This window comes from Pocillopora verrucosa, chromosome 11, assembly GCF_036669915.1.
Source record: "Pocillopora verrucosa isolate sample1 chromosome 11, ASM3666991v2, whole genome shotgun sequence".
Lineage (NCBI taxonomy): Eukaryota > Metazoa > Cnidaria > Anthozoa > Scleractinia > Pocilloporidae > Pocillopora > Pocillopora verrucosa.
Genome location: NC_089322.1, coordinates 15,327,462 through 15,353,648, shown reverse-complemented (window position 1 = coordinate 15,353,648; position 26,187 = coordinate 15,327,462). Strand labels below are relative to the sequence as shown.

The window sequence follows — 26,187 nt, the reverse complement described above, 5'->3', positions numbered from 1 at the left end:
CGCAAGTTGACGAAAACGAATGGAATAGTTAACCAGTAACAAATTTCTTATGCCAAAATTTTTTGGTAGACTTTTGCCGGTTGAACAGATGGTCCAATCACACGGTAGAAAAATAACTATTTCGCTACACAGAGTGCACTCAACTAATTCTTTAGACATTGAGTGAATTTTTTTAATGTTCTAGTCATGACCCCGCACTTAAAAGGGCTTTGAACACCTCATATTTCAAACATTTGTTCATGTTTAATTAATAACCTCAGTCAGTTGCCCTTCGAAATAACTTCACTTAGCTCTTTGCTCGAGTTTACCGACGGATAAAAACTAAATCGTAGAACCTATTTTTATAAGAAAGAAGCAGGTTTCACACAAACATATAGTTGCGTTTCTTACCAAGGTGTTACTGCCACCTTTTCTTTTTGGTTTTTGTACTATTTCTGGGTCTTGCAAAGAAGTGTATTCGCGTTCATATCTAAGGTTTATTTCTTTTAACTTTGCTTCGGGTTCAATGGAGTTAACTGTCAGCCGTTTAATGGTCAAGAAAGGTTAATTTGCCATCGTGCGTCAAGGATTGACAATTTTAAACGTTAGTTGTTAAAAACTTAACCGTAAAACTTTGTTTCCAACCGTCACAGAAAGAAATCAACCGCTATTTGTAAAACGCGCCAAATTTTAATCCTTAGGCGTAAAAGCCATCACCCCATTCAGAACCTGTTCCCTGAGAAGTCCGAGAAATATTTCAAGTTCTTGAGGTTAACAAGTACTTGATATATTTCATAAATTCTAACATATCTTTGAAAAAAAATATCTAATGGAGGTTGAGATAAAAAAATAATTGTATGAATTGGAAATAATTACAAACTGTTGATAATAACCCAAAAAACCTTAAATGTAAAAGTTGTCTCTATTAAACTCTCATCGCCAACGTTTGGTACAAAGCTGAGTGTCCGGGAAAAATAACGAATTGCATAGATTTTAGCACTTTTTTTTCAAGCTACCATCAAATCCCACTTCACGAGTTTATGATGGCCAACTTGACACTTTTTAAAATTGCTTTTGGACAGTATTAGTTATCTAGAAATTCACTAATGCCATGATTTTACGTAGCCAACATTTTATCCGATAATTTACTTTAGTACGTTCCGTTGTTTTGCGTTAAGTCGCCCTGTCTATTAACTACAACTCCGAAAATGACCTCCTGAATTATCGAAATACCCTACTCCAGCTCTTTAGCAGTGGACAACGTCGATTAAACCATAAAATTATATTTTGCCTGAGAATCTGGTGATACTCTAAAGTAATTTAGTTTGTTTCTCATTGTCATCCCGAAACTAAATATAGAACGCAGCGTTAACTTAAAAATATAAATTTAAAAAAATAGCCGTCGCCGTTCACGTTCTCCAGAAAACGCAGAGTTTAATCATTTCACGTTGTCTTTTTGCAGAGGATGCCTAAAAATTTAGAAAGGTTTAGCAGTCACACTCGCACCAAAGACGACATATTGACACGATGAACTTTCATAACTTTTGAAAGAAACTCTTAGTAATCAAATATTACCGAATATCGTCGGATGAACAAACGGGTAAATAAATCGGATATTTTGCCGGGCTGAATCTTGCTCCATATTTTGCCACCTTTTAATTGCTTCACTGATCATCACCACTGAAAAGAACCAAAGCCATGCACAAGACTACAGCAAATGAAAAAGAGTTTAATTGTTCGAGGAAGAGAGCGTTTATAACTCAAAGAGTCATTGCAGTGAGCCGATGTTTGGCTTCTCAGAGATACATCAGTGGCCTGAAAGATTCACTGGATGATGATTGCTCCTCTACCTGTTAAAAATATATATTTTTTTTTAGCAGTGGTAAAGGAATTATAAACAAATAGAAACCTAATGAACAGAGAAGGACTTTAACGTAACATTTTGAGCTGCAATGATCCTAGCACGTGTTTTTTATTCCTATCCACTACAACCTTTTTCATTTGACGGGTCAAATATCTACTCTTAGGCTATCTTACTTTTATTGCATAACTCAGTTTGTAATTTTTGTTGGTGCTGAAACGGATTTGCCCTTTTTAAAAGAGAAATTTTGGATTGGAAAATTATCTTGATGATGCATATGCACGGTTAATTTATGAATATTCAAAATCGTATGCTTATTTTTACTCTCCATGTGTAATCTGTAAACTGTGACGGTGGAGATTATTAACTCAATAACAAAGAGTGATGATTAAACATTTAAGAAAGACTCCTTCATTCTGAATAGTGAGGTTACTCACAATTAAAAGCGAAAGAAAAACCTTCACGAACACAAAATTTAGGCAACAGTTCACCAAGACAAAATTAAGGTAACCCATGAAATATAGGTCAAGATAACCTGTTTGATGTTAATAGTTGCGAGACGTTTTTTGGCGAGTTAGGGTTCATAATCCAATCATATTTGATCGCGGCTTTTATTTCTGACAGCGTGTTATTAAATAGTTAATGACTGTTCCATAATCTTAATTTCGTAAGGCTTTTGTATTTTTTTTATATTGAAATGACTAAACCAGTCAAGCTATGGATGCTTGCTTAGGAAGAAATTATTGCCTGTACAAGAGATTCAGAAAATTCCGAGAATTCAACGATATTTGTTCGAAAAAAGCACTTGCAATATATGGCGAATTAAGGTTCATAATCCAAACATATTCGATTGCGACTCTTATTTCTGACAGCGTGTTGTTAAATAGTTGATGGCTGTTCCTTAATCTTAATTTCGTAAACCTTTTTTGTTTTTTTATTTTTTAAAATTTGAATGACTAGACCAGTCAAACTACCAATGCTTGCTTAGGAAGAAACAAAAAAAGGAAAGATTCAGAAAATTCCGAGAATTCACCGATATTTCTTAGAAAGGCACTTTCAATATATGTCAAAAATTTAAGTAGTCGATTTTGTAATGCTTTTTAACTTTCAGTAAAAATATTGTTATGACAAATTTACTTGACAGTTGTTATTTGAGTTGCACTCTCAATAAGAGGAAAGCTAATGATTGGACAGAGTTGTCTTTCTTTAGTCATGCATTTAAACCATTGTTTTTCGCTCAAATTGACATGTTAGCTTGATTTATTATTGTGTGTGGGTAACCGTCGAAGAGCGCGGAATAAAGTTTCTGATCATGAGTTGTACAACGTCGTGAAAATTAATGAGAAAGAGAAGAACTAACATAAAACAGGTTAAACTTGACAAACTTGTATGGCAAACTTGATTCACTAAGTCCAGAGATGTGGTTTGCTATTCCCATTCCCTCATAAGTAGTACTTTAAAGATAAGAGAGGGGAATACAGAGACACGCTCTATCTCTTAATTAACCCTATTTTATCGTTTGGAGAGTTTGCAACACTCCGGAATAAGCCATAGATATGTATATAAATCAGCAATCAGTCGTATTTTATGTTGAGCCATCGAGTAAGGAATTTATTTAAATCATTACAAACTCCTTTTACACATATTTTTTATCGAAACTGATCATCGGCGATACAGCTCCGATTGTCATGCGATGACATACGATGTAACTGTAATGAACCGATTGAGGGATCCCTGTAAAAAGATAACGATCAAAGTGTGCGATGATATAATCTCCATATTTTATTCCTCTCTTATTCGTTTTTGTCCTTCCAGTTTAACCTTGTTGGCATCATCCATACATCCCGGGAATGCTGGAAACAAGTTGACTTCATCCTCTGTTTCGCCTCTCGCTTTATCTGTTGTTAATGCCCGTTGCAAAGTATGCATGGACATTGGACCAGTGTATAGGTCACTTGGATTTTCTGCGTTGTTTCCAAATACCGCAAAATTCCCCACAGCTTCACCACCTCTGACACAGCAGCCAGCAGTCCACAGGGAAGTGGGGACTGTTATGGCAGGGAATTGAGGAAGATCTTCATTAGCCAGTTTAGGTGCTTCGCTTGGCTTATTGGCCTTAAATTGGTCTGTATTTGGAATCCAATGAACAAATGAGCTTCCAGTTAAGAGATATAAAGTTCCATCATTCTTAGTACAACGATTTACGGCATAGGTGCGTATCCTTCTCTCATACTGAGACCACTGACCACTGTTAAGTGCTGGTCGCTGTGGCACCGCATTAGTGTAAACGAAAGTGGATCGAAAGCCGGCACCGCTATGGCCCGTATTTGATAAAGTACGTGCAGGTGCTAAGTGCCCTCGGTGAAATGGTAGGCTGGGATAGATCTCGTCGCTTCCCTGTTCCCCAATGCCTTAAAAAGGAAATTGAATTATGTCAAATACATCCACTACTAATGCTAAGAATATAAATATTGCTGTTGTGGACGACGGCTAGACCAAACTACACCAAGGAGACCGAAAAAGGCAACCTACACCAAGTACAAGTAATATTGCTGTTATGGACGCCAGCTAAACCATACTGCGCTAAACTACATCAAACTTACACCAAATTACACCATCTACTCAAAAAAACACTGAACTGATTTTAGCATAGAGCACTGAGGGTTAAAACAAGCCCTATGTAATAAATCAACTTTCTTAACCTTCGGTTTGTTTCCACTTTGGGCGTGCCCATTCTTTGAAGTCTACGTTATTTTCCGTGAGAGTGTAAGCCGAGTATACTGGAATTCCAAATTGCTTGTCGAACATTGTTCCATAGTGGGTTCCATCATCGTTTTCTTGGTAATCTTTTTGACAGATGTATCTTATTTTGAAGTTCATTGGATCTCGCAAACCTACTGGTGGTTCATTTCCTGCAAAGTTTTTTCTGTAGCATTCGTCCCCATTGCCAGGGTAAACAGTTTTTCGGTTCCCTGTGATATCTTGCCTGTTACCTGGTGTAAAAATAAACAACACAAACATTCAAAATGAAATCTTCCCTCATGATCCTCTGGTTTTGGCTATGCGAGTAAATAATTTATCTGTCACCTTAGTCGTGGTATTTCATGGATCATCCCACCCGTGACTTGTATGCTAACTTTCCTGTTATACACACTGGCCCACAGGCTTGTCTTTATACTGAGAAAATCCAAGTCATTCTCGAGATATTTCATGATATTGTGCTAAAAAGTGTTACATGCGTACTAATTTCCAACAAACATCTAATGCAAATAAAGCAATCTAGCGAAAAACCCATCTATAACACAGACTTTGATATTCAAAGAGCCCGATGGAAAGTTTTTAAATATTTTTGACTTATTTCTCTTCAGAAAAAAAAAATCATTTCAATCAAGTGTTGTATTCACCTCAAAAAGTTTTGTCCACAGAGACTACTCAATGAAATCTTCAATTTTTACTGACATTATTTTTAGCCGTATGAGCTACATTTGATAATTCGGAAGAGAACGAAATAGAAGACTCTGATGACTGTTAAAACAGTCTTTTTATCTTATAACAAGGGAACAATGGGTAGCTCTTTAACACAAGAAGTTGATTTCTGGCGGAAATAGTTGCAAAAATGTCGTAAAAAAATGGTGATAAATTCCACGGCGATAAAATACGATAACAGCTAGTCAACGATACAAAGGTTTGCCTCTCTACAATCTGGGCTTTGTTGTCCCAGTTATTTCAATTAGCCTTCCATTCTTTATGCTATTTCGGTTTTTAAAACGTGAGCAGTTGCTTATCCTACCCTTCCTCAGTTTCCTTTGTAAGGGGCTACCATTTCCGACATTAGCCACTACAGGTCCTAAGATTAGCAGGACGTGTAAAATCTTCACATGGAATGCCTTCATCTTATTAGCATCAGAGTCAGCAAGTCAGGATACGAATTTCATCAACTGCCTGAAACGAATGGGAAACACCTGGCTGTAACAAGAATTTTATGGGTACAACGTTCTCATGTAATTTCGCAGGTTGAATAGATCGTCCAATAGCACGGCGAAAGTCTCAATATAGCTGGCATTGTTAAGGCAATTGAGTGCTTTTATTCCTCATAAATTAAAACTTGTTTTTTTCTTTGTGTAATTTTATACAAGTTCTTGACTATTGAATACCACTTTAAAGACCTTTCAAAGAGTTTCGAATCGTCAAGTTTTTGAAAGTTTTCAAAAAGATATTTAAGTGTTTTGAATATTTAAGATTTGAAACATTTTTTAGTCAGAGCCTAATGATTGGACAATGCGCTTTAACAAATTTGACCAACAAAACTTTTTCAGGAAAACAAACGATCCAATTTTTTCTCTAAAAGGAAACAGTTTATAAAAAGGTAGGAAGGCGCTGGGAGTACAAATTCTGTTGATAACTCTATATACGACTGAATAGAGTTTGAAATACAGGTCTGAAATTTTAATTGGAGTACCCATTTATAGAACCTTAATGAAGCAGAGAAACACAAAATTCACTTCTTGCAAAACTTACTGAAAGTATAGCTACCAAACTTCGCCTACAAATAACGAATCTTTTTGAAGCTGTTGCTTTTAGAAGATTTTGGAATGCCTTGCGGTTTCAAAAACCCAAAGTCAAATTAACTCATTCGGAAACAAGATATATTACTGCATTTATGTAGATAACCACATTTCACATATGAACAAAGAGGGCTGCTGCGTGGATGGGAGAGTATAACAGTGTAATTTAGTATTATCAACTGAGTTGATAACGTAAATTAGCCACCTAAGAGCTGACCTTTGGAGCGTGAGCCTTTCGTCAGAGCGATGAACGAAGGACTTACGTTCGAAACGTCAGCTTTTAAACTCATTACGGTGGCCAATTTACATTATCAACCCAGTTAATAAAACTAAATCGTCACAATTCACATTGACCGATATGACAACTCTCCTATCTTGCTTTAAAGACACTGCACTACCACACTGGTAACGAACACATCGTCCGGGGGAATTATCCCAGTTTAAAACATTTAAAATTATCTCAAAATGCGTTTTGCACAGGAGATTGAGTAAGGGTAACTGGCATTAGCTGATACCCTGTTAAAATTGCAGCGGGTACCATTTTATAGAAGGCGCTTTAGGCACGTTGCAATTACAAGGGCAACCCCAGAACATTTCGATGCGTTCAGAGCTGCAATGAACCTTTCACGTGTAATGTACGTGACTTTACACAATGATATACGATATCTGTAAACATCGTATGCTCAGAGCGGTAGTTAGGATCGTATAGCTTATGTTTTGTATCTTTGTGTAGTCTGTGAGCCACGGCAATTGCCAAAATCATAAAAAGGAAATACATTGGGTAAACCATAAACTTTCTGACGGGCCCTTCCAAAAAAAAGGAAGGAAGCCTTCACGAAAACATATTTCAAGACAAAGACTAACCCGAGACCTATGGGTCAAGTTCACCTGTTTGCGGTTAAAAATTTTGAAGAATTTTTGCGAAATGACAGTTTACTTGAGGCCATTACTTCTGACTAAAGGACCGGTAACCAGTTATAGTCTGCGAGGGGTTAAGGAGGTAAGGGTCGGGGGAAAGGGGGGTGGGGGTTGCGGGGGCGGGGGAGAATTTTGATTGTGAGACGATGACTCGTTCGTTGATGTTTCTGTCGATCACTAACTTTCTAGTTCATAATAAAGAAAGGATGTGTATTCACAGCACCCTGCAGTCCATAATGACGCGGGAACATATATTTTATCGTTATTAGTTTCCCTAGTCTGCGTTTCTAGATTATCGCCTTTGCTTACCCTATCTAGCCTTTTTACTTTTATCTATCTCGACCAGAGCGTCAACATAAACAAATGCGGTTCCAGAAAGAGCACTCCTTTGTGATCTTTGGTGCACACTTCTGCATATTTTCGTATTCATCTCTCAAACTTGGACCATTCACCAGCATGAAAAGATGGACGCTAGGAAAAGGCGTTCGTGTATCTATGTTACTTTTGCTTATCATCCTAATCTTGTAAGTTTCTTTTGTTTCGCATGTTAGATATCATTTTGCATATTTAGGCTTGTTCAATGATTTTTCGTTAGTCATCACCATCATTAGATTTCAATAGAATAGATTTAGCAACTTAGAGAAATACACAACCCGCATATTGCTAAGCTGATCGGGCGGTTTGTGTTATAATTAAATTGAGCAAAATGGATTAATAGTAAATTAGGTAAAATAGATAAATAAGACATATAACTTAAGGAAGTAATAATAGTAGCTAGAGTTTGATTAAGGATCATATAAAAGTAAATTTTGAGATTAACGTTAAGACACGAACCAAACCATCCTCATCATCAAGCACCGCAAATAATAATTGGTGAACTTTGTTTTTGAGAGGTGTTTATTATCAGAGTTTACGCAAATTAGTTCAGGTTTAGTTCTCCGCCTTTTGAATTCATAGTGTAGTAGCATCACATTTTGGTCACAATCGTCTTTTTACCGCTTTGCGTCGCTTCGTTTCGTTTCTCTTTGTTCTGTATCGATTCGCTTGTTTTTGCATTGTAAATGAAGTAAATTAAGCGCGTATTGACATATACAACTGCATAGAAACTTTATAATATAAACTTTATAATCTCTTGCTAACGGGTAATGTCTGCATTGTGTTCATCACCAAAATTTTTTTAACAGTAAATTTTTGGCATGAATAACGGTTAAAATTTGTCAAATTTTTTTTTTAGCCGTTCACGGCAAACGGTTAACCTTATTGAGACCCCCCATTGATCTTTATTCTATCATTTTAACTATAATGGATTGAAAATTAATAGCAATAGCTTTTAAAATATTTTAATATTTCCCTACAGCCTCATAATGTTCTCTCTAGTAAGTCAACGATTTTATTTTGGATATAAATAAGTGAATAAACTTTCCATATCATGAAGTCTTTTTTACTTTCTCTCAGGAATCTAACTAATAGCTAAGAAATAACAATAGGAAATTTAAGAAATGTTAACGGCGACGCGGTGGACAAAGTCGATTAGATAATTTAAAAATGAACGTATACTTTGTCTACGAATCTCTCAAATTAAAAAAAAAAACAAAAACAAAACAAAACAAAAAAAAAACAATAAGCCGTCGACGTTCACGTTCTCCAGAAAATAGAGAGTGTATTCATTTCACGTAGTTGTTTTGCACAGGACGTAACCAGAATTTCAAAGATTTATAACACACGTGCACTGTCACTGTTCTGCTCATGAAATTTTTTGTTTAGTGACGTTTCCGTTGCCGTTACCGTCATGGTTTTCTTAAGCTCTTCAATGGGTCAGCAATGACGCTTGGTAACAACGCTGATTAATTACTGCTCCTCTACCTGTTGTTATTATTTTTTCGGTAGCGGTAAAGGATTCATTTTAAAGGGAAATATTATAAACAAAAAGGAAACATAATGAACAGCAAAGGTCTTTAACGTGACATATTGACCTGCCATAATTCTAACACCTGTTCTTATATTCCTAGCCACTAAACTACCCTCTTCATCTGACATGTCAAAAATCTCCTCTTGGTGATCTTACTTTTTTAGCATAACTCAGTTTGTAATTATTGTTGGCGCTAAAAAAAAAAAAAAAGAATTTGCCCTTTTTTAAGAGAGAAATTTTGAATTGGAAAATCATCTTGATGATGCACATGCACGCCAAATTTTACGATATCTTTTTAGAAATGGTATTCTCGAAGGAATATTCAAAATGGCATTGCTTACTTTCACTCTTTATGTGTAATCTGTAGACCGCGACGATGGAGATTATTACCTCAATAAGAAAGAGTGATGAGAAAAAAAAAGACGAACTCTTTCATCCTGAATAATGAGGTTACTGTTTTAGGAAACATTACGCCAAGACAAGATTAAGTTAACTGATGAAATATAGGTTAAGAGAACCTGTTTGATGTTAAAAGTTGTGAGCAGTTTTTTGGCGAGTCAAGGTTCATAATCCAATCTTATTTGATTGCGGCTTTAATTTCTGACAATGGGTTACTAAATATATTATGACTGTTCCTTAATCTTAATTTCTTGATTTGATTAACCTTACGTTGTAGTTTTTTTTTTTATTTTGAAATGACTGAACCAGGTCAAGCTACCGGAAGAAACAAGTACCTAAAGAAGTGATTCAGAAAATTCAGAGAATTCAACGATATGTATTCGAAAAAAGCACTTGAATTATATTTAAAAAATGCAAGTAGCCTATTTTGTAATGCTTTTTAACTTTCAGCGGAAATGTTTTTTTTACAAATTTATTTGAGGGTTGTTATTTGAGTTGCACTCTTAATAACGGGAATTGTTAACTAAACTAATGATTGGACAGAAGTGTTTTTCTTTAGACATGCATTTAAACCATTGTTTTTCGCTCGGTGAGCGCGGAATAAAGTTTCTGATCGTGAGTTGTACAACGTCGAAAAAAATCATCATAAAAGGAAGAACTAACATGAAACAGATAAAACTAGAAAAAACTAGTTTGGCAAACTTGATTGATTTCATTCACTAAGTCCAGAGATGTTACTTGCTATTCCCAGTCCCTAATAGGTGGTCCTTTAAAAAGAAGTGAAGGGAATTTAGAGGCACCCTCTCTCTCTTGATTAATTCCGTTTTTATCTTTTAGATTTTTGCGAGCTTGCAACATCCTGGAATAAGCCATATATACATGTGTACATATAAATCAGCAAAATGTTTACTCTTATAATATTATAAGCCATCGACTAAGGTATTTATCTAAACCATTTTGCTCCTTTTATAAATAGAGTGTTTTAAGTAAACTAGCCGATTATCAGCGATGCAGTTCTAGTTGTCATACAATGTCACACGATGTTACTGTAATGAACCAATTGGGGCATTCCTTTAAAAAGGTAATGATCAAAGTGCCCGGCGATACAATTTTTATTTCGTAATTCTTTTTCACTTGAATTCATGTTGTGCATATTTTAGTCCTCTCTCCTCCGTTTACGTGTAAGTTTCACCTCTTTGGCATCATCCATGCAACCCGGGAATGCTGGAAACAATTTGACTTCATCCTCTGTTTCACCCCTCGCTTTATCTTTTGTTAATTCCCTTTGCAAAGTATCCATGGACATTTGACTAGTGTATAGCTCACCAGGATCTTCTGCGTTGTTTCCAAACACAGCAAAATTCCCCACGGCAGTACCACCTTTGACACAGCAGCCAGCAGTCCACAGAGAACTGGGGACTGTTATGGCAGGGATTTGAGGAAGATCTTCATTAGCCAGTTTAAGTGCTTTGCTCGGATTTTTGACCTTAAAATAGTCTGTATCTGGAATCCAATGCATAAATGAACTCCCAGTTAAGAGATATAAAGTTCCATCATCCTTAGTACAACGATTTACTGCATAGTCGCGTATCATTCTCTCGTACTGAGACCACTGACCACTGTTTAAAGCTGGTCGCTGTGGCACCGCATTCGTGTAGACGAAAGTGGATCGAAAGCCGGCACCATTATAGCCCGTATCTGATAAAGTGTGTGCGGGTGCCAAGTGCCCTCGGTGAAATGGTAGGCTGGGATACACCTCGTCGCTTCCTTGTTCCTCAATGCCTTAAAAAGGAAATTAAATTATGACAAATAGATCCACTATTATTGTTAAGAATCTAAACATTGCAGTCGTGGACGCCAACTAAACCAAACTTCACGGAACTACATCAAACTACGCCAGAACTAGGCCAAGGAAACCGAAAAAGGCAATTTACAGCAAGCACACACAACAGCAGGTGCACCATCTACACCATCTCCTCAAAACAACACTGAACTGGTTTTTAGCTTAAACAAGTCCTATGTAATAAAATTAACTTGCTATCGGAAGCTTGAATAAATACCTTCGGTTTGTCTCCATTTTGGGCGTGTCCATTCCTTAAAGTTTACCTTATCTTTCGTAAGAGTGTAAGCCGAGTATACCGGAATTCTAAATTGCTTGTCGAACATTGTTCCATAGTGGGTTCCATCATCGTATTCTTGGTAATCTTTTTGACAGATGTATCTTATTTTTAAATTCATAGGATCTCGCAAACCTACTGGTGGTTCATTTCCTGCAAAGTTTTTTCTGTAGCATTTGTCCCCATTGCCAGGGTAAATAGTTTTTCGGTTGCCTGTGATATCTTGCATGTGACCTGGTGGAAAAAGAGAAAAAAAAAAAAAAAAAAACAAAGTCTCTCAAATTAAAATCTGCCTTGTGATGCTCTGGTTTTTAAGCTATGTAAATAACTAAGTTATCTGACGCCTTTGTTGAGGTATACCATATAACATCCCAGTTGTCACCTTGGTATGCGCGCTCGCCTACGGGCTCGTCTGCATGCAGAAAAAAAATCCCAGTCAGTCGTGGGATATTCCAAATTGAACCAATCTTGTGAAGACCCCATCTCTCACCCAGATGTTGATAATCAAAGAACCTGATGGAGAGATTTAATATTTTTCCTGACCTATTTCTCTTCAGAAAAAAAAAAGTTCATTTCAATCAAGTGTTGTATTCGCCTCAAAAAGTTTCTTATGCAGACACCATCAAAGGAAATTCAATCAATACTCAGTTGCCAGTGATTAACTCTATTTCATTTACTGGGTAGTTCATAAGAGCACTTGAAGTTTCGCTGAGATTATTTTAAGCCATGAGCTACATTTGATAGCTCGGAAGAGGGCGAATTTTTCTCCATGAAATAGAAGAATCTGGTAACAGTTAAAATACTCTGTTTATCTTGTAACAAGGGAAAAATTGTAAAAAAAGTTGTGATAAATTCCACGGCGATAAAAGACGAGAACAGCCAGTCAAAGATATGGTTAAAGGTAAGGTTTGCCTCTCTTCATTCTAGGCTTTGTGGTTGCTATTTTTTCAATTAGCCACGTAATTTTTTTAAATGATTTCAGTTTTAAAACGTGAGCAGTTGCTCATCTTACCCTTTTTTAGTTTCCTTTGTAAGGGGCTACCATTGATGACATTGGCCGCTAGGAGTCCAAACATTATCAGGACGTGTAAAATCTTCACATGGAATTTCTCCATCTTAGCATCGGAGTCAGCAGGCAAGGGTGGGAATCTTCATCAACTGCCAGAAACGAATGGTAAACATCTGGCTGTAAGATGTTCCTTAAGGGTACAACTTCCTCGTGGAAATTTGCAGGTGGAATGGATTGTTCAATAGCACAGCAGAGGTCTCAATACAGCTGGTATTGCCTAAGTGAAGCCACCTGAGTGATTTGATTCCCCATGAATTAAAACCCTTTTTATTCCTTTTGTGCAAACTGAAACTAGTTCTTAACTATTGATTACCCCTTTAAAGACCTTTTAAAGAGCTCCGAATTTTCAAGATTTGAAAAATGTTCAAGATATTTAAAAGGTTTTTTTTTAAGTATTTTGAATATTCAGGTTTTAAACATTGTTTCCTCAGAGCCCAAGGAATGGACAATACACTTTGACAAATTTCACTACCAAAACTATTTCAGAAAAACATACGATCCAATCTTTCCCTTAAAAAAAAAAAAAAAAAAAAAGTTTGAAAAAGGAAGGAAGGTACGGGTTTATTGAAGAAACAAGTTAAGAGACCTTTTAAAATATTAGTTTCCAACCATATGATATCTTAACGGGTGCTTCTTTTCAGTTTTTTTTTTTTTTTTGGGTACCAAACCGATCGCCGTGTAGCTGCGTTCAAAGTGTCCAGGGTTTGTTAATTTAGATGATAAGTGGTCTAGGGAGTATTTTTAATTCAATCGAACGAACGCTAGTTCTAATCCAGAAAATTAAGCCACCTAAATCGAATCGAGCGACTCATCTCAGTCAAAGTCGACCCGTCACACCGGAAGTCGTTTTACAAGACACTTAGAAAATATTCCGTTAGTAACTATCAAGGGTTGTTGAAAATGCTGTTGAATCGACTCGACTTCGCGACGTAGAAAAAAATGACGACGATGCATCCAAACCAGTTGCTAGATACTTTAATCTCCCTAACTATTCAAAACAGCATATGGTAGTTTGCGGTTTTTCCAACATCTAGGCAGTTCGGAAAGCCGCAAAACTCTAGAACAAAAATTTATCTTTGAAATCGGCTCTCTTAATCCCTACGGTAACAACAAGCACTTTTCATTGAACTCATTTAGTCTGGTTTTATCGTTACCATATTCCCACCAATAGAGCAACCCACAAATCCTCCAGTGGCTCTAGCGAAGGGCTAACGCTCGAAAGGTCAGCTTTTAAACTCCTTATGGTGGCCAATTTACGTTATCTACTCAGTTGATAACACTAAATTACCCTGTTCGAAATAATATTTATGATTAAAGTGCGCATATGGTTTTTCTTCTAGACTTTTTTTTCACTTAAATTCGTGCTGTGCATATTCTAATCTTCTCTTCTCCGCTTAGGCTGAGATAATTTGAGGGTTACTTTGTTGGCATCATTCATGCAACCCGGAAATGCTGGGAATAATTCGACCTTTGTTGGTTTGCCACTCGCTGTATCCTTTTCAATTACCTCATGCAATTTAACCATGGAGACCTGTTGAGTAAACGTCTTCTTTGGATCTACCCTGTTGTTTCCAAACACTGCAAAACTCCCCACGGCAACACCACCTTTGACACAACAGCCGGCCGTCCACAGAGAACTGGGGACTGTTATAGATGGAAATTGAGGAAGATTTCCATTAGCCAGTTTAGGTTCTCCGCTTGGATCATTGATGTCATACCTGTCTGTATCTGGATCCCAATTAACAAATGAAGTTCCAGTGAGGAGATACAAAGTTCCATCATCCTTAGTGCAGTGATCTGTAGCATAGTCACGTATCATTCTCTCAGACTGAGACCACTGACCACTATTAAAAGCTGGTCGCTGTGGTACTGCATTCGTGTAGTAGAAAGTAGATCGAAAGCCGGCGCCATTATAGCCCGTATCTGATAGAGTATGTGCAGGTGCCAAGTGCCCTCGGTGAAATGGTAGGCTGGGATAGATCTCGTCGCTTCCTTGTTCCTTAATGCCTCAAAAAGGAAATTGAATAACGTCAAACAGATTCATTATTATTGTTAAGAATATAATTATTGCTGTTGTGGACGCCATCTAGACGAAACTGCACCAAACAACATCAAACTACGCCAGAACTACACCAAGGAGACCGTAAAAGGTAATCTTCAGCAAGCACACAAAACAGCAGGTGCACCATCTACACCATCTCTTCAAAACGACACTTAACTGGTTTTTAGCCCAGAACACTGAGAGTTTAATCAAGTCCTATATAATAAAATTAACTTACTATCAGAAGCTTGAACAAATACCTTCGGTTTGTTTCCACTTTGGGCGTGTCCATTCTTTGAAGTCTACTTTATCTTCCGTAAGAGTGTAAGCCGAGTATACCGGAATTCCAAATTGCTCGTCGAACATTGTTCCATAGTGGGTTCCACCATCGTATTCTTGGTAATCTTTTTGACAGATGTAACTTATTTTTAAATTCTTAGGATCACGCAAACCTACTGGTGGTACATTTCCCGCAAAGTTTTTCATGTAGCAGTCAACCCATTTTCCATCGTAAACAGTTTTTCGGTTGCCTGTGACATCTTGCTTATTATCTGCTGGAAAAACCGAAACAAAAAAAAGACTTGAAGTCATTCATAGTGAAATCTGCCTTCGTGATTCTATGGTTTTAGCTATGTAAATAAATAAGTTATTTGACGCCTCTGTTGTGGTATACCATAAGTATAACATCCCACTTGTTCCCTTGTTGTTCCTGTTATTTCAATTAGCCATGCAATTTTTTATACGATTTCAGTTTTTGAAACATGCTTATCTTACCCTTTTTCAGTTTCCTTTGTAAGGGGTTACCGTTAACGACATTGGCCGCTATCGGTCCAAACGTTAGCAGGACCTGTAAAATCTTCACATAGAATGCCTCCATCTTAGCATCAGAGTCAGCAGGTGATCTTCATCAACTGCCTTAAACGAATTGTAAACACCTGGCTGTGAAAAATTTCTTATGGGTACAACTTCCTCATGGAAGTTTACAGGTTGAATGGATTGTCCAATAGCACAACAGAAGTCCCAATATAGCTGGTATAGCCTGAGTGAAGCCACCTGAGTAATTTAATTCTCCATAAATTTAAACTCTTTTTTTTTATTCCTTTTGTGCAAATTGAAACCAGTTCTTAACTTTTGATTATCCCTTTAGAGACCATTTAAAGAGCTTCAAATTTTTAAGATTTTTTGAAATGTTCAAGATACTTAAAAGGTTTTTTTAAAAGTATTTTTAATATTCAGATTTCAAACATTGTTTCGTCAGAGCCTAATTCAGATAATGGTCAATACATTATAACAAATTTGACTAATAAAACTATTTCAGAAAAACAAACGATCCAATCCTTCCCTTGGAGAAACAGTTTGTAAAAGGAAGGAAGGTACCGGGTTTATTGAAGAAATATATTGAGAGACCTTTTAAAATATCAATTTCAAACCATATGATATCTTAAAAGGGTACTTCTTTCGGTGTTTTTTATTTGGGTACCAAACCAATCGCCGTGTAGCTGTGTTCAAAGTGTCCAGGGTTTGTTAATTTAGAAGGTACGTGGTCTAAAGAGTATTTAATTCAATTGAACGAATGCTAGTCCTAGTCCGAAAAAATTAAGCCATCCCAAATCCACCTAAATTGGATATCAACCTGAGTTATTATTATGGGATAGATATACATGTATTATTTGCCTTGACCCTTGTTTAGCCGGGTGTTTTTGGCAGACATATACCTGTTGAATGAACGGTTCAATCACACGGTAAAATGTTCCAAATTTTAACGGTTAGCCGCAGAAGCCATCACCCTATTCAGCACCTGCTCTCTGAGAAGTCCGAGAAATATCTCCATTCTTTTAAGTTTAACAGCTACCTGATCTATTTCATTGAATCTATATGAATCAGAAATAATTACAAATTCTAGATAATAACCCAGATGCCTCAAATGTAAAAGTTGTCTGTGCTAAATTTTTATCGCGAATTTTTGATGCTGAGTGCTACGGAAAAATCATAGTACATAAATTTTGCACTTTTGTCAACAGTCCAAGCTACTAATTCAAGGTAATCATTTTCGTTACAACTGAAACTGAAAAGTTCCTCTTTAGAGGAACTCTTTCCTCTCTTGAGAGCAACTTTTAGCAATCAAATATTGCCGAATATTGTCTGATGGACAAACGGGACGCACTAAAATTAGCGTATGCTGACAGTTTTACAATTTCAATGTAAAAAATGCGACTGATTCTTTTTCGGGAATAATACCCACTAAAAACAGATTGATCAGAAAAGATTGTCAGCAAGTATATAATTCCAAGACTTTTATCCAACCTCCTTAGTAAGCAGGGCAGATGGACCTCGATGATTCTAGCTGTCGTGCAGATGCGTTCAATATCATCAATCCAGAATGTTCATGGACAAGAAAGTAGCCAAAATAAAGTTTTGGATATTTTGCAGGGCTGAATCTTTATTCATATTTTACGACCTATATTGCAGTGAGCCAATCTTTGGCTTCTCAGAGATACGTCAGCGGTGCAAAAGATTCACTGATTAATGCATGCTCCTCTACCTGTTGTAATTATTTTGTTTAGCAGTGGTAAAGGAATTTCATTTTAAAGGGAAGCATAAACAGAAGGAAACATAATGAACAGCGAAAGACTTGACGTAACATATGGAATTGCTATGATCTTAGCACGTGCTCTTTTAGTTCTATCCACTACAACCCTCTTCATCTGACAAGTAAAAAATCTTCTTTTGGTTATCTTACCTTTTTAGCCTAACCCAGTTTATAATTGTTGTTGGCGCTAAAATGGATTTGCCCTTTTTAGGATAAAAAATCTTGGATTGGAAAATTATCTTGATGATGCCCATGCGCGCCAAATTTATGATATCTTTTTATCAGTGGTATTCTCAAAAGAATATTCAAAATCGAATCGCTTACTTTTACTCTCCATGTGTAATCTGTTGGCCGCGACGATGGAGATTATTCTTTCAATAACAAAGAGTGATGACAAAACATTAATGATGGACTCTGTTCTCCTGAATAATGAGGCTACTCGCAATAAAAAGCGAAAGAAAAACCTTCACGAACACAAAAGTTGGGAAACAGTACGCCAAAACAAGATTAAGGTAATTGATGAAATATAGGTTAAGATAACCTATTTAATGTTAAAAGTTGTCAGGAGTTTTTTGACGAGTTAAGTTCATAATCCAATCATATTTGATTGCGGCTTTTATTTCTGGCAATGGGTTAATAAATATTTTATGATTATTCATTAATCTTAATTTCGTAAACCTTTTGTATTTTTTTTATTTCATGACCCTTTTTAACTTTCAGTGGAAATGTTGTTATTACAAATTCATTTAACGGTTATTACTTGAGTTGTACTCTTAATCATAGGAAATGTCAATTAAGCTAATGATTGGACAGAGGTGTTTTTTTTTAGGCATGCGTTTAAACCACTGTTTTTCGCTCAAATTGAAATGTTAGCATGGTTTAGCATTGTGTTTCGTCGGAGAGCGTGGAATAAGTTTCTGATCTTGAGTTGTACAACGTCGTAAAAATTCTCGAGAGAGAAGAACTAACATGAAACAGGTAAAACTTGACAAACGTGTTGGGCAAATTGATTGATTTCATTCGATAAGTCCAGAGATGTGCTTTGCTATTCCCAGTCCTTCACAAGTGATATTTTTTAGAAAGAAGTGAAGGAAATTCGGAGGCACCCTCTATTTCTTAATTAACTCTTGCAACACTCTGGAATAAGCCATATATATATATATATATATATAAATCAACAAAATTTTTCATTCGCATTTTATGTTAAACCTTCAAATAAGGGATTTATTTAAACCATTTTTTTCTCCTTTTATGCATATTGTTTTATCTAAACTGGCCGATCATCAGCGATGCAGCTCTGGCTGTCATACGATGTCATACATGTTACTGTAATGAACCAGGGTAGGGATCCCTTTAGAAAGATAATGATCAGAGTGCCCGGTAGTGCATTTTTATATTTCGTATTTTTTTCCTTGAATTCATGTGGTCCATATTTCGATCCTCTCTTCTCCGTATAAGCTCTCAAAGCATCACCTCTTTGGTATCGTCCATGCAATTCGGGAATGCTGGAAACAATCTGACTTCATCCTCTGTTTCGCCCCTCGCTTTATCGGTTGTTAATGCCCGTTGCAAAGCATCCACGGACAGTTGACAAGTGTACTGCTCTCTTGGATCTTCTGCGTTGGCTCCAAACACTGCAAAGTTCCCCACGGCAGTACCACCTCTGACACAGCAGCCAGCAGTCCACAGCGAACTGGGGATCGTTATCACAGGGACTTGAGGAAGATCTTCATCAGCCAGTTTAGATGCTTTGCTTGGCATTTTGGCCATAAAATGGTCTGTATGTGGAATCCAATGAACAAATGAGCTTCCAGTTAAGAGATATAAAGTTCCATCATCCTTAGTACAATGATTTACTGCATAGTCGCGTATCCTTCTCTCATACTGAGACCACTGACCACTGTTAAGCGCTGGTCGTTGTAGCACCGCATTCGTGTAGACGAAAGTGGATCGAAAGCCGGCATCACGATAGCCCGTATCTGATAAAGTATGTGCGGGTGCCAAGTGCCCTCGGTGATATCGTGGGGTGGGATAGATCTCGTCGCTTCCTTGTTCCTCAATGCCTTAAAGAGGAAACTGAATTACGTCAAATACATCCACTATTAATGTTACAAATATGAATATTGCTGTTGTGGACGCCGGCCAAACCAAACTGCACCAAACTACATCAAAAAAAGGCAATCCACAGCAAGTACACATAAACAGCAGGTTACATAATTACACCATCTACTCAAAACAATGTTGAACTGGTTTTTAGCTTCGAGCAATGAGAGTTAAAACAAGTCCTATTTAATAAATCAACTTGCTAAACCTTTGGTTTGTTTCCACTTTGGGCGTGTCCATTCTTTGAAGTCTACCTTATCTTCCGTGAGAGTGTAAGCCGAGTATACTGGGATTCTAAATTGCCCATCGAACATTGTTCCATAGTGGGTTCCATGTTCGTATTCCTGGTCATCTTTTTGACAGATGTATCCTATGAAGAAATTCGTTGGACTTCGCAAACCTACTGGTGGTTCATTTCCTGCAAATTTGTTTCTGTAGCATAGGTTCCCATTGCCAGGGTAAACAGTGTTTTGGTTCCGTGTGACATATTGCCTGTTACCTGGTGGAAAAAAAACATTCAAAATTAAATCTGCTCTCATGATCTTCTGGTTTTGGCTATGCGAGTAAATAAGTTATCCAACACCTTTTTTGTGCTATTTTATGGATCATCCCACCTGTGACTTGTATATAAATTTTCTTGGTATACAAGCTCGCTCACAGGCTTGTCTGTATACAGAGAAAATCCAAGTCATTCTTGAGATAAATAATGACATTGTGCTGAAAAGTATTATATTCGTACTAATTTTAAACGAACACTTTCGTAGTCCTTTGAAGAGCGTTATCTGGTTACCTATTGCAAATTGATAAGTTAGTTAAAGTAATTTTGGCTATCTAGGCGTGGTATTGGACGTCAAATTACTTCATTCGGGAACAAGAGATATTAATGCATTTAAGTGTACAACCACATTCCACATATGAACAAAGAGGGCTACTGCGTGGGTGGGAGAGTATAACAGAGTAATTTAATATTATCAACTGAGTTGATAACGTAAATAAGCCACCGCAAAGAGTTTAAAAGCTGACCTTTCGAGCGTAAGCCCTTTGGATTCGTCAGAGCGATGGACGAAAGACTAACGTCTAAGAGCTCTTAACCTCAGCTTTTAAACTCTCTACGGCGACCAATTTACTTTATCAATTCAATTGATAAATTGTCACATTTTACATATAACCGATAAGACAACTCTCTCATCTTGCTATAAAGACACTGTACTCCCACACTGATAACGCAGACATTGTGCGGGGGTATTAGCCCAGTTTAAAAATTTAAAATTATCTTAGAATCGTTTAGGACAGGAGAGTGAGATAGGGTAACTTACATTAGCTGATACCCCATTAAAATTGCAGCGGGTACCATTGTATAGGGTAATCCCAGAAGAGTTAGATTTGTTAAGAGCTGCATTGAACCTTTTGCGTGTAACGTACGTGATTTTACACAATGATATACGATATCTGTAAACATGGCATGCTCAGAGCAGTAGTTAGAATCGTGTAGCGTCAATATCATAAAAAGGAAAAACATTTAGTAAACCGTAAGCTTTCTGACGGGTCCTTCCATCCTAAAGAAAAAGTTTTCTTAGAAAAGAAGGAAACAAGCCTTCACGAAAACAGATTTCAAGACAAAGGCTAACCCGAGACCTATGGGTCACGTTCACCTGTTTGCGGTTAAAATTTTGAAGAATTTTTGTAAATGACAGTTTACTTGAGGCCATTACTACTGGCTAAAGGACCGGTAATCAATTAGAGCCTACAATAAATTTTCAAAAAAGGTTAAGGGGGAGGGGGTGGGGGGCTTGGGAGAGGGGGAGAATTTTGATTTTGAAACAATAAAAGTTACTTGATTCCCTATAAGGCTCTCGTACACTTTCAATCTTCTATATTTTAAGTTTAATTATCGAAATCCTGGAAATTAACGCTTGATTAAAAGATAACAGGGAAAACCACAACAATAAAAGAAGAAGAATTGTCTTGGGCCTGCATGGTACATCAGAGAAACTGCATTATAACTACAAATGTCTCGTACCCAGGCCCTCTCACCACAAGTCGAGGGCTCTTGTAGCTCAACTAGTCTCTACTAGTCTCATTTAGTCTTAGAGGTTACAGAGCAGCACGTTGTTTCCAGCCTTTTTCTTTATATTTTGTATTACCTCAGCCAGAGTCGTTTCTGAGTGAAAAATTAAGTAGCTCAGTTGGTCGAGGATTGCGTCACATCTCTGTATGATCAACCCACGCAAATGAGTATAGCAGGGGTGCTAAACTTTTACGGGTAAATGCAACTATAGCTGGCTTTCTTGGCAAACATTGAAAGCCTGTGATTAAACGTTTTCTCGCCAAACAGGGGAAACTTTTACTTATTTCAATTCGTCACGCACACTCTGCAGATCTATTATGTGATCTAAACGCCAGACTTCATGTATCTTTCCTTTGGCGCGCGACAAATTGTTAGCAAAGAAAAAGGATAAAATGGAAACTTTTTTTCTTATCAAATTACTTGAACTATTATACCGAAACAATTATTTACACCAGGTATGATTAATATTAACTTCTTACTGACCGGATGTGAGGGCCGTACTGGGGAATATTGGCCGAGGTCGTGGTAGCATAAACAACGACTGAGGGCCAATATTCTCCAATAATGGTTAAACAATCACTTTTCTCTTGTTCGAATTCTTCAGATGCGGAAGATCATTTTAACTCCACATTATTCTCCTTCTTCTCTTCCTCTTTCGGTTTTTTCCTTTTGTTGTCTTTGAATTTTTTCTACTTCCTTTTTCTTCTTTCTCTTCTTATTCTTCCTTTTGATCTTCTTTTATATACTCGGGTAGTTTTTCCTTGTTTTTCTCTTCAGCTGTGAAGTAGTCTTGCAAAAGAATGTTTTGGAGGATTTTATCAGAAATTTGTTGCGTATTCATTTTACCTCGTTCGTTGACATTTTTGCCGATTACTGCAAAACTTTATATTTCTTAATAAGGAAAAGAGGTATCTGCACAGCATCCGGCAGTCCACAGTGACGCGGGAACATATATTTTCTCGTCATTAGTTTGCCCAGGCCGCGTTTCTGGATTATCGCCTTTGCTTACCTCATTTAAACTTCATTTCAATTGTATCCATCTCGACCAGAGCATTAAAATAAACAACTGCAATGCCCCTTAAAAGGGACACTTATACGAAAGATGTAAAGAAAACGTTTTTCTTGAAAGGTCCTTACTATACTTATATTATTTTCGAAATTCTTGAAGTCTTTGAAAAATAAAGAGAATCGTTTATCTTACCGTTTTTGTTTCTCATCTGGTGTGGGCCCCCTTCCACTACATTGGAAACTACTGGTTCAAATCTTAGTAGGAAGAGCAAACTCATTACAAGTATAGCTTGCTTCCCGGCCGTAAAGTCAAGTCAGGCAAAGCTAAGTCTTTGCAAGTTGAAAGAAACGAATGGAATGGTTAAAAAATTTCTTATAAGCAAACTTTTTGATAGACTTAGCCGGTTGGATGGACGGTCCAATCACACGGTAAAATGTATCAAATTTTTAACCCTTAGCCGTAAAAGTCATCATCCCATTCAGAACCCGGCCTTTCCCTGTGAAGTCCGAGAAATATTTCGATTTTTTAAAGTTAACAGGTATTTGGTCTATTTCATTGAATCTAATATATCTTAAAAGGATTCTTTCTAAAAATTTCAACGTATGAATCGGAAATAATTTCAAATTCTAGATAATAACGCAGGTGCCTCAAATATAAGAGTTGCCTGTGCTAAATTTTCATCGCTAATGTTTGGTGCAAAGCTGAGTGTAATGGAAAAATCATAATGCATAGATCTTGCAGCCTACAGCCTCCTAATGCTTTCTTTAGTAAGTCAACGATTTTATTTTGGGTACAAATAAATGAATAAACTTTCAAGATCGTGTAGTCTTTTTTTACTTTCAATTAAATAACCTAACCGATAGTTTAGAAATAACAGAAGAGAGTTTAAGAAATGGTAGCAGCGACACCGTGGAAAAAGTCGATTAAACTATGAAGGTATATTTTAGCTAAGAATCTCGCGATACTCTAAAGCCATTTATTTTGTTTCTCATTGTCAAAACTATCTCGAAACTGAATATGGAACGTAACGTCAAATTAAAGAAAAACTATTAAACAATAAGCCGTCGTCCTTCACGTTCTCCAGACAACGCAGAGTTTAATCATTTCACGATGTTGTTCTGAGAGGACGTAAACAAATTTCAAAGATTTATAACGCATGTGCACTGTCACTATTCTGCTCATGATATTTTTTGTTTAGTGACGTTTCCGTCGCCATTACCGTCGTGGTTTTCCTAAGCTCTCAGCAATGAGGTCTGTTAACAGTTTGTGCTCATTTATGGGAGGTTTATTTTATTTTCGGATATTAATAATGAATAAACTTTCAAGATCAGGTAGCCTTCTTTCAATTTCTTTGAGATAATCTAACTATTAGTTAGGAAATAACAATGGTCCAGCGATGACGCCTGGTAACAGTTTGATGGATAACAGTAGCCTTTGTGACGTTACTTCATTTTTATCATGAATACTTTTTTTTGGTTCTATCCAACCGCTGCTGCTTGAGGAAGCTGTGGGGCATTGGTATTCACGCAGTTTGCAAGTACAGGAAATAGATTCACACCTGGTCCGCTTAAGGCGCTTTGGGAAGCATCGGCTGTGAGGATGTTTTGCAGCTGTTCTTCCAATCACCGCAAAACTCTCTGCTTGGCCATTTGGAACCACACAACAACAAGTGGTCCACATCGAATTGGTAATTTTGGGCTAGACCTAGTTGGTTAGGCAGTACAGCTATAACTTGCAATGGGTTGTTCTAAACACGAATCAAAGAAGTGCCAGTAAACAGAAATAGCATTCTGTTGTTCTGCACATGGGTGTTTTGAGCGTAATTTGTTTCAAACTGGGACCACTGACCGCCAATAAAAGCTCCTAGTTGTGGAACGGCGTTTGTGTGTCTGTAAATTGAGCATAAGCGCTTTACAGGGCTCGATTAAGTCTCTGCCGGGACTTAGTGATCTCTTTGATACAGTTGAATCTGGTAAATGCTGTCGCTGCCTTGCCTTAGTAAACCTTAAGAGTCAGGTTTGACATGTCATTTTATCATACCGAAGTTCGGCTTGTTGCAATAACACGAGTAAACATTGCACTTACATCTTTACATCTGAAGGTAACAATGTCATTGGATTTATCAAAATTACAGTTTTACGTTTCACGAACGAACATTTAATATCCTCTAATTCTAGCAGACTGAGCGTATACAGCTATCACCTCTCAACGTTAAAATGCGTGGGGCATCCTCGCAATAGACAAGTCAGATCTACACAGATCATCGGCGATAATAGACTAACGGAGGGCGCGGAAGGGAGGAGGAGGGGGGAGGGGGTTTCTCGGAAAAACAAACGATCCAATAATTCCGTTAAAAAAAAAGTTTGAGAAAGGAAGGAAAGTACCGGATTTACTAAAGAAACAAGCTAAGAGACCTTTAAAAATCAGTTTCAAACCATGTGATATCTTAACGGGTGCTTGTTTAGGTATTTTTCATTTGGGCACCAAACCAATCGCCGTATAGCTGCGTTCAAAGAGTCAAGGGTTTGTTAATCTAGAAGGTACGTGGTCTAAAGAGTATTTGTAATTCAAATGAACAAATGCTAGTTCTATTCAGAAAATTAAACCATCCCAAATCCACCTAAATTGGATATCAACTTGAGTTATTATCAGGGAATAGATATACATGCATCGTTTGCCTTGACCCTTCTTTAGCCGCAAAGACTTGACGCTCTCGTATGATAGAGAAGGGCAATCCCAGAACAGTTCAATGCGTTCAGAGCCGCACTGAACCTTTCATATAGATTCAACCCCAACGGATACTTCGCCAAGACTGTTACTATCATTTGGCAACCTCCAATTATTTCATTCGAACGTGTCAAAAACATAGGCAACGTTTTGGTCAGATGTTCATTACAAACTAATGACCAACCCGGAACTTTCAAATGCGCTCACGCGCGATGCAAAACTTGTAGTTTCATTCATAACGTTGAAAACGAGAGAGACCTAAACGATCCATTCAGGTAACAGGTAATTTAGTGTTAACAACTTAGTTGAAAACGTAAATTAGCCACTGTAAAGGGTAAAAAAGCTGACGTTTTGAACGTTAGCCCTTCGTCAGCCTTCTGAAAAAGGGCTAACGCTTGAAACTTCAGCTTTTTTATCCTTTACGGTGGCTAATTTACGTTTTCAACTGAGTTGTTAACACTAGATAACCTGTTATACTCTCCCACCGACGCAGCACCGCAGTTTCTTTAGAAACTTACCCCCTTCATTCAGGTAACAAATCACTTCGCTTGCACCTCCGCCAATGTCATCTTTTGCATAAGTTGCACCTACGATAAAGTTCGGATATAACGCGCGCTGTTATTGGTTTAAACAGCGTGCTCTATCAGAGTATAGCACTTAGGTCAAGAGAGCTAAAGCTGTCACGCCATCCGCCAGATTTTACTATGTCAGACCATTTCCCAGACTTCTCTGTGGCTTTTTTTCGCTAACTGAAGTGAAATTTCGGAACAAGGGAGACGGCGAACAGCAACAGAAGAAGCAAACAAAGGTTTGTAATCATGTCAAGCGACGT

General features: G+C 37.2%; 4 protein-coding genes across 6 annotated transcripts; all 4 read right to left on the bottom strand.

Annotated features, from left to right (window-relative positions):
• Positions 1 to 3,523: 3,523 nt before the first annotated feature.
• Positions 3,524 to 5,733, bottom strand: LOC131789921 (uncharacterized). Its single transcript, XM_059107109.2, has 3 exons — positions 5,631 to 5,733; positions 4,543 to 4,833; positions 3,524 to 4,251 (listed from the first exon to the last, which is right to left on the bottom strand). Exons 1-3 carry the CDS (start codon positions 5,731 to 5,733, stop codon positions 3,623 to 3,625), a joined length of 1,023 nt encoding a protein of 340 aa, XP_058963092.2. The 3' UTR covers positions 3,524 to 3,622.
• A 4,113-nt stretch (positions 5,734 to 9,846) lies between these two features.
• On the bottom strand, positions 9,847 to 12,962 carry LOC131789944 (uncharacterized). The gene is made up of 3 exons (XM_059107127.2): positions 12,761 to 12,962; positions 11,692 to 11,982; positions 9,847 to 11,413 (listed from the first exon to the last, which is right to left on the bottom strand). The coding sequence occupies exons 1-3, from the start codon at positions 12,861 to 12,863 to the stop codon at positions 10,788 to 10,790; spliced, it is 1,020 nt and encodes a 339-aa protein (XP_058963110.2). The 5' UTR covers positions 12,864 to 12,962; the 3' UTR covers positions 9,847 to 10,787.
• On the bottom strand, positions 12,897 to 15,770 carry LOC131789945 (uncharacterized). Of its 3 annotated transcripts, XM_066174522.1 has the most exons (4): positions 15,633 to 15,770; positions 15,119 to 15,412; positions 14,325 to 14,824; positions 12,897 to 13,048 (listed from the first exon to the last, which is right to left on the bottom strand). In XM_066174522.1, exons 1-4 carry the CDS (start codon positions 15,733 to 15,735, stop codon positions 13,016 to 13,018), a joined length of 930 nt encoding a protein of 309 aa, XP_066030619.1. In that variant the 5' UTR covers positions 15,736 to 15,770; the 3' UTR covers positions 12,897 to 13,015. The 3 variants fall into 3 exon arrangements, with proteins under 3 accessions (XP_066030619.1, XP_058963111.2, XP_066030618.1); XM_059107128.2 differs by lacking the exon at positions 12,897 to 13,048 and having other exon boundaries at positions 13,777 to 14,824; XM_066174521.1 differs by lacking the exon at positions 12,897 to 13,048 and having other exon boundaries at positions 13,777 to 14,824; positions 15,119 to 15,409; positions 15,633 to 15,759.
• Positions 15,771 to 18,772: 3,002 nt separating this feature from the next.
• LOC131789922 (uncharacterized) lies at positions 18,773 to 20,243 on the bottom strand. The gene is made up of 3 exons (XM_066174059.1): positions 20,210 to 20,243; positions 19,760 to 20,050; positions 18,773 to 19,511 (listed from the first exon to the last, which is right to left on the bottom strand). The coding sequence occupies exons 1-3, from the start codon at positions 20,241 to 20,243 to the stop codon at positions 18,910 to 18,912; spliced, it is 927 nt and encodes a 308-aa protein (XP_066030156.1). The 3' UTR covers positions 18,773 to 18,909.
• Positions 20,244 to 26,187: the final 5,944 nt, after the last annotated feature.

Bases quoted from the DNA above. Each gene is read 5' to 3' on its own strand.
- LOC131789945 (XM_059107128.2), bottom strand. From the start codon at position 15,735: ATGGAGGCATTCTATGTGAAGATTTTACAGGTCCTGCTAACGTTTGGA. The intron at 15,413-15,632 runs GTAAGATAAGCA...CGGTTTTTCCAG, and splicing joins ACAAAGGAAACTGAAAAAGG to CAGATAATAAGCAAGATGTC. The intron at 14,825-15,118 runs GTATTTGTTCAA...TTCCTTTTTGAG, and splicing joins AAAGTGGAAACAAACCGAAG to GCATTAAGGAACAAGGAAGC.
- LOC131789944 (XM_059107127.2), bottom strand. From the start codon at position 12,863: ATGGAGAAATTCCATGTGAAGATTTTACACGTCCTGATAATGTTTGGA. The intron at 11,983-12,760 runs GTAAGATGAGCA...TTTTTCCACCAG, and splicing joins ACAAAGGAAACTAAAAAAGG to GTCACATGCAAGATATCACA. The intron at 11,414-11,691 runs GTATTTATTCAA...TTCCTTTTTAAG, and splicing joins AAAATGGAGACAAACCGAAG to GCATTGAGGAACAAGGAAGC.
- LOC131789922 (XM_066174059.1), bottom strand. From the start codon at position 20,243: ATGACTTGGATTTTCTCTGTATACAGACAAGCCT. The intron at 20,051-20,209 runs GTGAGCGAGCTT...TTTTTCCACCAG, and splicing joins CTCTGTATACAGACAAGCCT to GTAACAGGCAATATGTCACA. The intron at 19,512-19,759 runs GTTTAGCAAGTT...TTCCTCTTTAAG, and splicing joins AAAGTGGAAACAAACCAAAG to GCATTGAGGAACAAGGAAGC.
- LOC131789921 (XM_059107109.2), bottom strand. From the start codon at position 5,733: ATGAAGGCATTCCATGTGAAGATTTTACACGTCCTGCTAATCTTAGGA. The intron at 4,834-5,630 runs GTAGGATAAGCA...TTTTTACACCAG, and splicing joins ACAAAGGAAACTGAGGAAGG to GTAACAGGCAAGATATCACA. The intron at 4,252-4,542 runs GTTAAGAAAGTT...TTCCTTTTTAAG, and splicing joins AAAGTGGAAACAAACCGAAG to GCATTGGGGAACAGGGAAGC.